At 33.3% G+C, this 17,068-nt stretch overlaps 1 protein-coding gene across 1 annotated transcript; it reads left to right on the top strand.

The window, feature by feature from the left end:
- The first annotated feature begins 1,507 nt into the window (after window positions 1–1,507).
- On the top strand, window positions 1,508–3,125 carry LOC113766378 (gibberellin 20 oxidase 1-D-like). Its single transcript, XM_027310575.1, has 3 exons — window positions 1,508–2,058; window positions 2,172–2,493; window positions 2,766–3,125. Exons 1-3 carry the CDS (start codon window positions 1,508–1,510, stop codon window positions 3,045–3,047), a joined length of 1,155 nt encoding a protein of 384 aa, XP_027166376.1. The 3' UTR covers window positions 3,048–3,125.
- The last annotated feature ends 13,943 nt before the right edge of the window (window positions 3,126–17,068 follow it).

Here is a 17,068-nt window from a genome sequence, read left to right as displayed (position 1 = left end):
GTAAACGGTGCCTTAAAACTAACTCAATCATTCTTCTATTTTATCTCTACTCACACAGTTATTTTTTCCTGATTCTTATACTTTTGATATGCTGGCCCATGGCTCATGGATATTAAATAAATTTTTTGAAGGGAAATGCCTGTCATGGTAGCTTGCTACTGGACATTTAAGCGTGCCTTGCATTCTTATAGAAAAAAAAATGTAAGCATGACACATGAATAATCTATCTACAAACCATTAAACTAGATAATACAAAATAGTGAACAAAAGACTCAATTGATAAGGACGGACAACTTTCTCACAAGAGGTCATGTATTCGGATTGTGCTGTTGATGTGAGGACTGTATTAGTCAATGATGGACCCAAGATGTTAGTTTAGGAAGGGTGAATCATCAAAAATCTAATAACAAAAAAATTCTATAGCAAAAAAATATATACTAAATGTAAAATGAAAGTTCAATAAACTATGAAAATAAGAAATTTTTAAAAATAAATATAAAGTATATAGAAAAATGTGAAAATTAGACTCTACACCATTCTATTTACTACCAATGTCAAGCATTTAATATCGTAGTTGAAACTTCTTCAATTTGTATAATAGTTGAATTATTTTTTTTTATTGTTTTGTTTGTCTTGGATTTCCCATGTAACATGTATAGTTTACCTCAGTTGCTATTTTAAAGTTACAAGAATCAAGAAATTAATAGCTAATTTATTATAAGAAATTTGGTTAAAAGAAACTTTAGTATTTTTGTAATTGTTATTCACAAGTACTACTAATCGTATAGTAAAATAGATACCAATGATATACTTTATAAGGAAACTAATTATTAGGTTGATTTAGGACAATTTATCAAAAATGAAATTAAACAAAATAATGAAAACAACTACTAGTAATTATGCTTAGGTGGACCAAAGCAATATAATTCTAGTTTGACAACTAAAATCATAGGGAGGATTTTAATATTTTGAAAACTGTTGAGGAGGCAGATGCCCTTATCCATCCCCCTGTGTTCATCCCTAATGTTGGTGGATGACCTGTAAGAATCCCTATAACTAGTCTAGGGGGAATGTTTTTATAAGCTGCTAACAACTTAGCTATTTTTGTAGCTCCAGAGTATTTCAGTTTATACTCCTACCTATATTATCTAGATATACTAAGAAAGGTGTACGGTCTAATAAGGCAACTTTGAAATATTTACTCATGGATAGAGTAAAGGGCATGTTCTAACCCGTGATGGTGACCAAAGTCGAATCCACCCAAAATTTTTGTACTAAAAAAATAACAAAATGATTCAACCATGCATTTAAATCCAGGTTTTCTTTCCATAGATATCCGTATTAGTTATTATTACTTATCCATCTCCGTGTATTAGCTAAAGATATGGATGGATGAATGGTTATGGTAACATTGCCTTCTCTACCTACCATCAACTTATATATATACATACATATACAGAGGCAACACCAACTATCAATTGCCAAAATCAAATATATTAACTTGGCAATGCCTAGTGCTAAAAATCAGTTATCATCATCTCCAGCAACAAATGAAGCCAAAGGTGAACAAAAGTCACTTGTCTTTGACGCATCTTTTCTCCAAAACCAATCCGACATTCCCTATGAGTTCATATGGCCTGATGAGGAAAAGCCTTGTCCTGAACCTCCCCCAGTGCTTCATGTGCCTTGTATAGATTTGATTGGCTTCCTCTCTGGGGACCCTGTCGCTCTCTCCACCACAACTAAGCTAGTAAAGCAGGCATGTCTTGAACATGGTTTCTTTCTTGTGGTTAATCATGGGATGGACTTGCAACTCCTAAAAGTAGCCCACAAGTGCTTGGATTTCTTCTTTGACAGGCCACTACAAGAAAAACAAAGAGTCCAGAGAAAACTTGGGGATCATTGTGGTTATGCTAGCAGCTTCACTAATAGGTTCTCCTCCAAACTTCCATGGAAAGAAACGCTCTCGTTTCGATATTGTGATGATGGTCAGCAAGCCCTTAACATTGTCGAAAGCTACTTCTTGGATGCAATGGGTGAAGATTTTAGAGAATCTGGGTATAAAATTGCATACATGCCACTAGTTATTTTTCTTCTTAGTACAATAAAAGCTTTTTTTTTTGCTTTCCTACTTTTGATGATGCATTGCTTTTTCTTGTCTTTGTCTTTAGGAAGGTGTTCCAAAAGTACAGTGAAGCCATGAGCAGTCTATCTCTTAAAATTATGGAGCTTCTGGGAACCAGTCTTGGAGTAAAAGCGAAACATTTCAGAGAATTCTTTACAAGAAATGATTCAATAATGAGATTAAACTACTATCCTCCATGCCAAAAACCTGATCTAACTCTTGGAACAGGTCCTCATACCGACCCTACATCCTTAACAATTCTTCATCAGGATCATGTTGGAGGCCTTGAAGTGTATGTCAATGGAAAATGGCACTCTGTTCCTCCTAACCCTGAGGCTTTCGTTGTCAATATTGGCGACACATTCATGGTGAGTTATAGTATAGTAATCTGTTGGTGTCACCGCAATTAGCTTTTTCTTAGTCTAATCTACTGCTTTGTTCCAATTCTTATTTTGATTGTTTGATTTCTTCAAAAGATCATTTTGAAAAAGAAAAAAAAATGAAATAGAATAAGTTTGTTATCTTATATTGTTATTTTCAGAATTCTTGTTTGTTTATGAAAAAAAATGTTCATTTTGCTCAAAATGTTCAGTTTGTTAATTCGGGACTGAAATACTTATTGAGGACTAATATCTTTCAGGCTCTTTCAAATGGAATCTACAAAAGTTGCTTGCATAGGGCTATTGTGAACTCTCGAACTCCAAGAAAATCTATTGCATTTTTCCTGTGTCCCAAAATGGATAAGGTTGTAAGCCCCCCGGAAGAATTGGTATCTTTTGATAATCCAAGGATGTTTCCAGATTTTACATGGTCAGAGCTGCTTGAATTCACTCAGAAACATTACAGATCTGATATGAAAACCCTGGACGCTTTTGCGAAATGGCTGATACACCAAAGGGATGATAAAAAAACGGCTGCTTAATTAGTCAAGCCAAATATTTTGCAAACAAAATCAAGCGTGTTAGACTTAAGAATTCTAGGTGAAGGTGACAGGAAATTTAAAAAAAAAAAAAGGATGGATATCAACCCCTTAAAGAGTAGAAATAAAACAACCTACCACAAAGCCTGTGATGATGGAGGGTTGTATTGCAGTTGTATATAGCTGGTGTTGTACTATGGAGTATAGACTATAATAAACTCCTATATGAGAAAATTGGGGATGAGATCTTCTCTATTACTTTTCTCTCCATTTATATATTTTTTATTTGTCTCTTCATTTATCTATTTTTTATATTTATACAAGTAAATTTTCTCACAATAATCTGTTTGTGTCAATAATTTTATATCCACAAGTATATCAACATACTCAAAAATTAAGATCATTTATGAATATTTTATAATTCAATTTGTACAAGATATTTTGATAGTACAAAATAGGTCAAAATTACTGTGAAAATTGTAAAATTTGATCCAATAGTAAAATTTAATCAATTTAATTTCAACTTTTGTACATACTTTAACCAACTGGAGAATATAATATGGATGCTTTTATTTTTCAAAAATTATATTTATTTAGATGTAATAGAGGGAAAATCTTCCCCAGTTATGGAGAGGAATCTAACTGAAGACAACTAGTGCAATATGCAATTTTTGTGAATAAGGAGCTTTAATGGCCTTCGTGATGACGATTTAGCTTTTCTTTATTCAAAGGAATAGTTGTCTTCTTTGCCTTTTGGCATCCATTTAGGGTCATTCTTGACTTAGAGAGCTCAATCCGTACTCACTCGTAAGGTTAAAAGTACCCATAAACTTTCAAAACTAGATGATGCCTTACCTACGAAAATTGAGAAAGTTTCAGATGTTGCCAAATTCAAGAAAAGGTTGCTTGAGATAACAAAATATAGTCAAATTCCATAATAGTTTAAGGGTTTATTTATTATACGTCCGTAAGGGACGACAAAATTCCAAAAAAAAAAAGTTGTTAGGTCAAATTTCCTTATTGCTGGGTGGGCCAACTGTCATGTACATAGAAGGAGCTACATTGATAAAACTTTTCTCAACAAGGAATCAAGGAAATCTATGATGGATGTGGAGAATGATGATATAGCGGATTCTCAGGTTGAGTTTCTTTCAAAGTCTTTGAGCCTAAATTTTCTAATGGCAAATTGTTTTGTACAGTGTGGAAAGGATTTGACTTCCTACAAAAATATTGATAATAGTGGTCACCCAACTGGAGACTTGATTACTCAAAAACAACCGAAATGGAGGGCAGAAGAATCAGACTTGGGTGTGAAGTATGCTTTAAACTTTAAGCAATCCCTCAACATAACTCTGGTAGGAGCTTGGGTGCCTATTCATCCCAATAGAAACCAATTTGAGATTAGGAAGATTAAGTCGTTGGCTTTGACAGGTGTCGAACCTCTGTAATAATAAAAACCTACACAAGGAAAATAAAAATTTGCATATAGTGGTGAGTAGGGTCTGTGAGGATTCGCAAATTCTCTTTATTTTAAATTCCTATTACTAGCTTATTTAAATATTTATTTGCCTGTTTGCTCTGAATATTTTATTTTGACCCTTTTAGACCTAATTGCATGGAATTATGACTTGCTTATATTTTTAAAATGACTTGTTACAAAATTTAAAATTTTGAAAGCTCGTTTAGAGTGAATAGTGGATGCGCATTTGGAAACAATAATCGATTCGAAGATACAATAAGCTTGAAAAATTGGAGACTTGTACATTAGTCTTGAAATAGGTATTTTTATGTTTAAGTGTTCAATTATTAGTTAGTGATACTATCGTTATAAGAATTTTTTGGAAATTTCACTTTATCTCGCACAAATCGGAGGTATGCGTTTTTGCGCGCGCAATTAATTGAGGGATTTTAAACCTTTATTTTTAGACCATTAAGAGTGAATAATTCAGAGCCAAACCATAGATATTTGCTAGTTTGAATTATTTCTTATACTAGATTTCTAATTTATGCCTTCATGTTTAAATATTTCATTTAAAAAGTTTTTCTTAAGCATTGGTAAGACTTTGAAGCTTTATAAGTCGGTTGGTAAGTCCAACGTAGGATGTTCCACTCCTAGGCTCGGTTGTTCCTGATAAGATAAAAATTTTAAATAGGATATTAAACATGGCAGCATTTCTTTGACAATTAAAGATAGGATCTAATTCAAAACAAGCTAATATTGTACAAAGTCATGAATATCATATGCCTGTAAATAATTTAGATTGGACTATTTTAGAAGAAAAAATAGAACACATTTACCGAATTGGACCCTTAGATTTCAAAACGGCTTTATCAGTTAAAACTCATGAAGAAACCATCTCTATTCAAGAAGAATATCAATCTTGTGACGGCCCCACTTCTCCCTAGGGCATACCCCAGGGTTCGGCGGGTCGCCTGCCCAACTCTCGCCGGGACTCACTCACTCATAAAACTAGAAAATAGATTCACGCCAAAAGAAAATTCTGTTTAAACGATTACATCTTCAAAATTGCATAAACTAGTACATCAAGTCATACATACCACGAGTACCAGAAAGTAAACCCCCACGACACTATATACATCTTACTCGTCAACTTATAACAAGTACAAAATCAAGCTAATAACAAGTGCGGAAATGAAGTTTAACAAAAGACAGATTTGACGGGGTTTTACGGAATGGACACATCCGAGGCTACACTTATCGGATTGAGGTGAAAATATACCGTTTCGAAGCTAAGACAAAGACCTACAACCTTGATGAAGACCACTCAGTCCAGTTCATAGTGTAGCTAGGTCAAAATTGAAATATACGAAACCAGAATCTCACAAACAGGTTGGCTAACCGCACAATTGTTAAACAGCAATAACTCAGGCTACCGAAGTCCGATTGAAGTGTATCTTATGGCATTTCGAAGCGAAAACACAACCCTACATTTCTTATGATGACCTCAAAAGCCAAATCATGCATTTTTCATGGTCAAAAATGGAAAACTACACGAAAACAGAAATCTGGGTGCGAAACAGGTTTCATCGACAGTCAAGGGTATTTCGGTGTTTGCAGGCAACCAGTTCATACCATTGGCTACAACTTTCATGATTTGGCCAAAATCTAATTCGGTAAGGATCATGGTGAAAAGTCACGGTCAGATTGGGTGAAATGACAACCCTGTTCGCTGAACTCCTACCTAGACCAGTCTGGGTATTTCTGACTTTTCACAAGCTACCAACCTCAGATTGGGCTGAAAATTTACAAGTAACTATAAAACATCATTCTCTACAACTTTCATGTTTTAATCTAAGGCTAATTCGGCCTCTAACATGCTCAAATAAATTCGGACAGAACAGGCCTGTTTAAAACCCTAACCTGGAAATTTCTCCCCAAACCAGAATTTTTGCACAATCAATCATATCCAACCTATATCAACTCCATTTTACACAATAACTAACAAACAATCCATGACTAACCAACACTACACATATGAAATCAGAAAAATCATGCATAAAATAAAAATCCATCAATCTCCACCAAAAATCATAAAATCTTCCACTAAAACAACTCTTTAGCCATCACAAGTCACTAATTTAACATAATCAAGAACAAAGAAAGGATTGCTAGACATGATACCTTGAAATATCAAGAAAGGTGATGGCTTAGTGCTTTCCCTTCTCTAATCACTCCACCACTACCTTCAATCTTCCTAAACAAGTGACTTTTATGGAGGAATTTGGAATTCTAACGGTTGAATCACAAGATTGAGCAAGAAATGAAGTAGAGGAAGAAGTTTTCTCTCTTGGTTTTCTTCTCTCTAATGGCCAGCCAAGATGATGAAGAAAATGGTGAATTTTTGATCAATTTTGGGATATTAGTAAAGTACATGAATAGTGGTCAAAGTCCAAGATTAAATCACAAGGTGACACTTATCACCTTTTTGGTTGATAATTATCCTTTTGTCTCTCCTATACTAATCCATCTAGGAAACCTCTAATTATCTCTTAGCACCTAGTAAAATTACTCCCTGAATACTAAACTTAACCTAATCGGCCGAATTTATCGTGCTTAACGCCACTAGTGGGTTCCACATCCAATATACACTCTTTATTTCTCATGAACTAACTTATACTAGAAAAATAGTTTAAAAAAAACTATATTTGCTCATAAAATTATTTTTAAAATTTTTCGTATAAATAAAATATGGAAAAGCGTGCAATTAAAAGAAAATAAAACCTAGCAATTAAGAAAATTACGGGTTCTCACAAATCTATTCCATTACTGAATCATAATACAATTCAAAAATATCTTAGTAAAGGATATAGATATATTTATATAGGTTTAATTCAAGTTGCGGTAAAACCCTTATTCCATCTAGGAGTAGATGCTTCTATATATCTAGCCTTAAGAGATACAAGACTCAAAAGATATAAAACTTCACTTTTATCTATGATTCAAACAAATGTATGTAATGGACCTATTTACTTTAACTGTGCTTCGAATTTTTCAATAGATTTAACTGATCCACATGTTTTGAATTCAGTCATATTGGATATTCATTTACAAGGTGATGAATTTGAGAAACATAGATAGAATTTTGCTGTAATTTATTGAATGTATTATAGACCTTTGTCTTCATAATTAAATCCATAATTCATAATGACTCCTACTTTAAAAGAAGAAACAACATTATTACAAGTTAATGCAGACAGACCTACTACTTATGCTCCAAAGAGATTAAAATGGGATGAAATCACTATACCTAGTGAATTTATAATTCAAAATCCACAAGTACCACGAAATATAGAACAAACAAATCCAAAAGATATAATAGAAGAACCTGATGGAAAAATTTTACTAAGATTTGCTTCATTTAGAGAAAGACCATCAACTTCAAGTCATTCATGGATACAAGCTAGAAGATCTAATTATCAATCCATAGATACAAGTTTTATTCCAAAAAGTTCTTCAACATTTAAGTTTAAAACTCCTGTCCCTGAAGTAATTAATCAAAATCAATCAGAATATTCTCCAACACATTCACAAATGAAAGGAGAAATAAATGCAATAACTAAAGAATATGAAATAAATCATAGATATTTACAAGAAGATTTTGATGATGAAGAAAATACAGAAAAAAGAATTTGGTTTTTTCAATTATCTCCTGAATGTAAAGAAAAATTAATATTAGAATGGAAGAAAGAACTAGAGATAAGAAAGTTTGATTTTCCCTTCTTTACTTGGTTACCATTCTATATTTCAAAAATAGGAATAAATGATGTATATAATACTCCACAAATAAATGTTCAAACTAATTTATATAAAAAATGGAAATTGAAAGACGACCAAGTAATAACGTCAATACATCCTCCATTACAAGAAGTAAAAATTAATATAGGACAAGGAGATATAATTGCATCCCCTTTCAAAAAAGGTAGAGAAGCTAAAGCAAGTAGTAGTAGTAGTAGTAATAATGTAAATTTAGATGATATCAAAAAATTATATCAACAAAATAATTATACAAATCAAATTCTTCACACTATATCTCAACATGTAGAAGTAATGAATACAAAAATAGATAGCATTCAAAAACCAGTTACAAGATTTCCTAATGATATTTCAGCATCACATTTTCAACCTAGAAGCTTAACTAGAGAAAGAGAACAAGAGTTAGTTCAAAGTATTAATTCTTAGAAAATAAACAATACCGATAATATATTGAATAGAATATCTCAAACATTGCAGAGTCTAACAACATAAACTCAAACTCAAACTCAAACTCCTAGAATAAGTACATTAGACATGGTCAATGAAGAAATATCATCAGAAGAATCAAACTATTCGAAAATGATGAAGATATGATTTCACCTATTGAAGATCAATTTAAAGAGGAAGGAGATAATCAAATAAATAAAATAAGAAGAAGAAAACCTCTTAGAAGTAATAAAAAAGATTGGCAAATGGTAAGTACCAGAAATTATTATCCAAGACCTAATCCCCAGATATTCAATATGAAGAAAGATTTATTACAGGATTACCAAGTCTATTTTCACAAAGGATAATAGATAATTTACAAAAAGAAATGGGAACAGATGTTATTTCATTCGAAAATATTACTTTTGGACAATTATTTGCTTTTGTGAAAAAAGAAGATTTAATATTATGTTCAGAATTAAAACTTCAGATTAAGTATGGTTCTAAAACAAAGGAAGTATGATCATTTTGTGAAGCATTTGGTATAAAAAGAATTAAATCACTATCAGCATATAAAAAGAAAAGAAAAAAAGAAAAAAATACTCAAGATATAAAAAATCTAATAAAGATGAAAATTATGAGAAAAAGAAAGGCAAAAAATTCTATAAAAAGAAAATTGTTTGTTATAAATGTGGGAAAGTAGGACATAAAGCAAATAAATATAAATTAAAAGAAAAAATAAATGAAATCTGTGCAAAAGATGAAGAAATAAAGAATAAATTAATAAATTTATTAATAAATGAGAAAGAATAAAGCACAGAAGATGATTATTACAATGATATAAGTAGTTCAGAAAGTGAAGAAAATTGTAATTGTTTCAACAGTCCAAAGTACATAAATGTAATTACAAAAAAGAAAGATAAAGAATTTTTATTAGACATAATAGAAAAAATTGATGATCCCTTAACTAAAAAAGAATATTTAGAAAGATTAAAAAGTTTAATCATTCAAGAAGATAAGATGCCAAAAATAATTGAACCATTTAGCATTTCAAAATTAATAGATAAATATCCTAATATAAATAGTATGAAAAAAGAAACTACCAAAGACCTTCAAACAGAAATTAATAGTTTAAAGACTCAAATGAAACAATTACAACAAGAAATTATAGAATTAAAAACTAAAGATTTAGAAATAGAAGCCAAAATGACATTAATAGAAAATAAAAAAGATCAACCTTCTACTTCAAAAACATTAATTACAGAAGAAATAATTGTTCCAGAAAAACCAGTAAATGAACAACAATATCTAAATATAATAGAAAAAATAACATTTCAAAAGTGGTATGCTTTAGTCACAATAATAATAGAAGATTTTAAAGAAACATGTGTAGCTTTATTAGATAGTGGAGCAGATTCAAGCTATATAAAAGAAGGAATAATTTCCACTAAATACTGTGAAAGAACAAATGAAACATTAATGGCAGCAAATGGAGAAAATTTACAAGTAAAATATAAATTTACAAAAGGATCAATATGTAATAGCAATTATTGAATTAGACACAATTTTTTAATTGTAAAAAATATAAGTAATGACATAATATTAGGAACACCCTTTTTAATTCAAATATATCCATTTTCAGTAGGACATGAAGGAATTTCTACTAATATTATGGGTGTTAGTCCCACAGACAACCAAGAGGGGGGGGTGAATTGGTTTGATTAAAATCTTAACCAAGTTTATGCACTTTTTCGTTAATGAAAATTTACCTTCCTTTTTAGTAATGATCAACCAAGTAGATTAGAAGACAATAGCAATATTGATCGGAGAAGCAAGTATAGATAAGCAATGAAGATTTTATTAAACAGAAATGTAAAATAGAGAAACAAACCAAGTGTCTACCAAGCTTTACCCAAACTTGAAGACCAAACACAAGGAAGAGCAACTTCTCTTTGATGAAAGTCGATCAACTAGATGTACAATGGAGGGAGCACTTCCTCCTTGCCCTAAGCCTCACTTAGTCAAGCCAAGAAGTTTTACAATCACTCAGAAAACCCTCAACAGAGCTACACTAAAGATCCTTTCACTCACAAAAGAAAAGCTCAACAGAAATTCACACCACTTTAAAACAAATCTGCTTTGGAGACTATTTTCTAGCTAAAATATCTCACTAGATCTTGTAAACAAAGTGTGCAAAAGTTCCTACTTCGTTCAGACCAGTTTGATTTTAAAGAGAACCAGAAATGAGCTTCATCAATGCTTCCAACGGATAGAAGGCAGCTGAAGAGTCAACTAGCCGTTGGGGCTGTCGGACGTCCGACGATCGAATCATCGTCCGAACCAATCGTCCGATATCAAAGAACTTTTGAAAACCTCCCCCTCACTAGACTGCCCAACCGAGTTTAGACAATCATCCAAAATCATGACAATTAAGTAACACACAACCAACATATCACCAATTCAATCCATCAGCAAAATCCAAATTTAATTAAACCATCAATCAATTCATCATATCCAACATTATCAATCATCAATCAGATCTCTCCCCCTTTTTGTCATCACAAAAGAGCAAACCAAAAACATCCATCTTATACACAAATACATCTTATCCAAAATGTAAACCAAAAACAATTCATTCCATTCACATAAACAGAATAAACAAACATCACCAGTACTTAAACATCACCAATAACTTCCAACAAGATACTTAGAAACATCACAGAACTTAAACATAAACAAGAATATCCATTATATTACACCTCAGTACTTAGATCATCCATCAACACACACCAAAAGAAACTGAGAATATCCATAACATAACATATTCTAAAAGAGACAAACAAAATGCAAATGTCCTAAATGATGATCTACGTGGATCCAGGTGTCCTCCGAGAAAGCTGATATTGGTCGAGATCCTCCTCTTCAGTGTCTTCATTATCTTCAGCAGCTTCTACAATTGGTGCCTTGCCTTTGTCTGATGTGGAAGGGCCATGAGGAGTCACAGGAGTTGCTGGATTCGGATCTGGAACTGATGAACCTGGATCAGTGGTTCGAGGTTCTTTGTCATGTGAGACTTCCTCAACCACAGGTGGAGGAAAAAGAAGATTCTTTTTGTCAAGAAAGGCAGTTTGTTGCTCAGAAGACATGGTGAGCATGAGACCATGTTCTAGAAGAAGAACATGCTGTTTGAGTTCTTGAAGAAGCTCAATTACTTCATTACTGGAAGAGGAAGATGCTTTAGTGGCAGACTTCCTAGGGTGAATGGGAGTGAGTGAAATGGGTGAAGGATCATGTGCAGTCTTAGACCTAAGTTCACTAGAAGATGCACCCTTATAAGCCCACAGATTATCTTTGAAAACAAGATTTTTCCTTTCAAAATACCCTTTTGTAAAGGCATAAGAAGATGCTTCTTTAGGACAAACACCTAGAATAGGGACTTTGTTAAACTCAAAAATCTTTTGAAGAAACTTTCCATAAGATAATTTTCTGCGAGAATCAGTGGCATAGCGAAGTAAGAACTTGCACATGACAAAACCAAAATCAATACGAATTTTTTCTTGAAAACAATAAAAGAGGTACAACTCCATTTTGTTTGCATCAGTTCTGTGGCCATCAGTAGGCACAAGCAGGTTTGAAATGATAGAAAAAGCAATTAAATTCACAGGGGCCAGATCATTCAATTTAGCATCAGCAGGTGAGGAAAAACTTCTTTTGAAATAGGTTAACATTTTTGTCCCATCAAAATGATTTGCAGCAGTAGGAAGCTCTTCATAAGAAAAGAAATTAGCAATCTTATCTTTGCATAAACGTTCAATGGTAGTATTTAAAATGGAGTTCACGATTTCAGAATCAATGATTAAGTCTACCCCATTAACCCTGGAAAATATTTCAGTTGGGTCAGAACCTTTCCTTAGATTGGCAAAAAATTGATGCAACATATCAGGATAGTAGACATTTGGCATAGAAATAAGATGTGACCATTTCTGGAAAGCAAATAGACTCAGAATGGATTCTAAACCTATGGAGCGAAATTCAGAGGGGTTTACAGTTCTTTGAGGGATGACACCCTTCTGGGATATCCAGGAGTATTTGTCTTTCGCAGCATCATCAAAGAATGTAGGAGGAGGAACTGATTTAGGAGGCGGTTGAGAGGAGGTCCCCTGTCCAGATTCAGGCTGAGATGTGGGTTGTGGAGTAGGCCGTGACATTTGACCCTTGATAGCTCCCCTTTTGAAGCGTTTGGATGTCCGTTTGACAGTAGGAAGATCCTCATCCTCATCCCTGAGTGGATGCTTGCGTCCGGCAGTAACTTTTCCTCCCCTTAGATTCACCATTGTTCTAAATGTGTGGAATGGAGGATGCAAATGATGCACACAGCAGTAGGGAAGTGATTCGCACAGAAATTTTGGGACAAAAACACCTTGAACGAGATTTGACAGAGCGGTTATGCAAGAGTAGGGTTGTGAGGAAAATTTGGGGATTTGCGAAATGTTACTCAGTTTGGTGAAATGATCAGGAGAAATGAAACGCAAACGATGGGGAAATGTTTTGGTTGAGTCAATTTGGGAATGGTAGTTACAGAATGGTACGAATTTGAGAGTGAGGGAAGAGAGAGTTTTCGTCCGAGAGGAAATAGGATATGAGGAGACTGAAGCAAATAAGGAAGAAAGTTGATTTAAAACAAATGAGCCGTTGCACTGTCGGACGGCCGAACGAAGTTGTACGTCCGACAGTTGCGTCCGAACAGGCGCAATTCTGGAAAATGGCTGAAGAACATCATCGGACGTCCGTTCATCTTCTTTCGGACGTCCGAAGACTTTGAGAAATATTAGGATGATTTTTCGATTATTCCTAATTTCATCTTAGATGAATGAACTGATCTAATGGCAGAGCTTTGGTAAATATATCAGCAAATTGATCTTTAGAACAAACATAATTTACACATATTTCACCTTTTTGAACAAGATCACGAATAAATATGCTTTGATAATCTATGTGCTTTGTCCTAGAATGATGGAATAGATTTTTGGTCAAATTTATAGCACTAGTATTATCACAGAATACAGGCATGCAGTCATACAACAATCCAAAAATCATTCAAAGTGTGCCTTCATCCACAAAAGTTGAGCACAACATGCACTACGGCAATATAATTCCGCTTTCGGTTGTAGACCAAAGATATTGCATTTTGCTTTTTGCTAAACCAAGAGACTAAACAATTTCCAAGAAAATGACAAGTTCCACTCGTACTCTTCTTCCACAGCAACCTCCAAAATCAGCATCGAATAACCATATTAAGAGCAAACTCATTAGATTCTACGCATACCAAAGACCATAGTCAAGTGTACCTTTTCAAAATACCTAAAAATTCTTTTTTACAGAACATCAAATGTTTCTTTTGGACAAGATTGAATCTAGCACACAATAGCAAACAGAACATAATATCAGGGTCTACTTGCGGTTTAAATAAAGTAGAGCTTCCATCATACCTCTTATAATGCGTTCCACATGATTACCTTCCTTTCATCTTTGTCAAGCTTTGTAGAAGTGGCACATGAGTTCCAAACTTGTTTTGAGTCCTTCCATGCCAAACCTTTTCAGCAATTCCTTGGTATTTATTTTGCTTGATTTATTAAAAATTCCTCAACGAGCTTGATGTTTGAAAGTCCAAGGAAGGAAATTAATTCTCCCATCCATACTCATTTCAAATCATTTTGCATAGTGGTGGAAAAAACTCCTTACATAGATTAACTCATTAGTAGACCGAAAATAATATATCAACATATATTTGCACAATAGAAGGTCTTTCAACACTGGCTTAGTAAAAAGTGTGTCCTACAACACCCCTTTTGAACCTTTTCAATCAAGAAACCACTTAATCTTCATACCAAGCTCTTGGAGCCTGTTTTAAACCATATAAAGCTTTAGAAAGTTTAAAACAAATGACTTGGAAAATTTTGTATTTTTCAAAACCGGGGGGTTGATCCACAACACTTCTTGATCAAGAAAAACCATTGAAAAAGCACATTTTAACATCCATTTGAAACATTTGAAACTTCTGAGCAAGCAAGCAAGAAGCAGTTCTAATAGGAGATTCTAATCTTGCTACGGGAGCAAATGTTTCATCAAAATCAATTCCTTCTTCTTGTGCATATCCTTTAGCAACTAATCTGGCTTTATTTCTTACAACAACACCTTTATCATCCAACTTATTTCTAAAAATCCATTTTGTGCCAATGATAGGCTGATTTTGAGGTCTATCAACAAGTGTCCAAACTTCATTTCTCTCAAATTGATTAAGTTCCTCTTGCATAGCCAAAATCCAGTTTTCATCCTTTAAAGCATCATTGATATTTTTAGGTTCAAAAAGAGAAACTAAAGCAAAATTATCAATCAATTTTCTCGATGAGGAACGAGTGTTTACCTTCTCGGATGGATCACCAATTATAAGTTCTTTTGGATGATTTTGGCTGAATTTCCAAGCCTTGGGAAGATCTTTGAGTGGATCATCATTTTTGTCTTCATCTTCCACTTCTTGATCATTTTGAACTTCATTTTCCATTTCAGTTGCTGCTGGTTTAGAACTTCCTTCATTCCCAATTGATAGCTTTTCCATTCCTTCTCGAACACCTACATCATCATCCTCACACAAACTTTTGGAATTATCATCATTGGCTTCATCAAATGTTATATGTATAGCTTCTTCAATCACAAGAGTCCTTCTATTAAAAACTCTATATCCTCTTTTATTTTCACAATATCCCAAAAATATTCCTTCATCAGATTTTTTATCAAACTTGCCAAGATGTTCCTTTAGATTCAAAATAAAGCATTTACAACCAAATACTTTGAAATAACCAACCGTAGGTTTCTTATCAAAAATCAGTTCATAAGGAGTTTTCTTCAAAATTGGTCTCAAGAGAATTCTATTCATTACATAACATGCAGTGTTTACCGCTTCAGCCCAAAGGTATTTAGGCAATCTACATTCATTCAACATAGTTCTAGCAGCCTCTTGGAGAGTCCTGTTTTTCCTTTCTACAACACCATTTTGCTGTGGAGTCCTTGCAATAGAAAACTCATGAGTTATACCATTATAATCACAAAATTCTGGAAATTCACAAAATTTGAATTCAGTACCATTATCACTTCTAATTCTAACAATTTTTAAACCAAGCAGATTTTGCACTTTAGCAAATAATGAAGTAAAATTCTTGAAGGCATCATCTTTATGAGCAAGAAATATCACCCAAGTGTATCTAGAATAATCATCCACAATCACAAAACAGTATTTCTTACCACCCAAGCTAGAGATTTGAGTAGGGCCAAATAAGTCAAGATGCAAGAGTTCTAATGGTTTTGAAGTAGATACACACTTCTTTGTTTTAAAAGAAACTTTTGTTTGCTTACCAAATTGACATGCATCACATATTTTATCCTTTTCAAAACTGATTTTTGGCAAGCCTCTAACTAGTTCCTTTTTCGAAATTTCCTTTAGTAAGTCCATGTTAAAATGACAAAGTCTTCTATGCCACAACCAAGGATCTTCATTTGAAGCTTTAAGGCATTTTAAGCTAGAAGAATCAACTTTATCAAGAATCACAATATATATGTCATTAAACCTCTTACCTTTGAACACAACATTGTATTTGGAATCAAGTACAATGCATTCATGCTTTTTAAACAACACATACAAGTCTTTATCACACAATTGACTAACACTAAGCAAGTTATAACCTAAGTTATCAACTAAGAGCACATTTTGAACAAAAGTTTCACCATTCTTACCAACATCACCTATTCCAATTGTCTTAGCTTTCACATCATCACCAAACGTCACCTTTCCACTTGATTTTGATTTCAGCTTTATGAACAGAGAGGGATCACCGGTCATGTGCCTTGAGCAGCCGCTATCAATAAACCATTTGGACTTGTTTGATCCTTTTTCCTGAAAAAAATAAGGTGTTTGGTACCCATTTTAATTTTTGGGTCCATAATAGTTAGCATTGTATCTAACTAACCACATGCATTTCATCCCTTTGTTCTGATTTCTTTTCACATAGCAATCTCCTTTCAAATGCCCTCTTTGACAACAGAAATCACACATAATGAAAGAGTTCTTAACATGTACTGGTTTGATATATCTCAATCCACCTCTTCTATATGTTGTGAAGCCATGTGCAATTTTGTTGTGAGCAAATGTTCTTTGACAAGCAGTAAGATGGGTAGATGATATGTTTCTTTTGAGAAAATCCTGTTTTCTTGATTTCAAAGTTTCATCCAAGATGTCCATTCTTTTCTTCAAATCACCATGCTTTTCCTT

Source organism: Coffea eugenioides, chromosome 3, assembly GCF_003713205.1.
Source record: "Coffea eugenioides isolate CCC68of chromosome 3, Ceug_1.0, whole genome shotgun sequence".
NCBI lineage: Eukaryota > Viridiplantae > Streptophyta > Magnoliopsida > Gentianales > Rubiaceae > Coffea > Coffea eugenioides.
The sequence above is the reverse complement of the archived record's forward strand: the minus strand, read 5'-3'. Positions and strand labels throughout refer to the sequence as shown.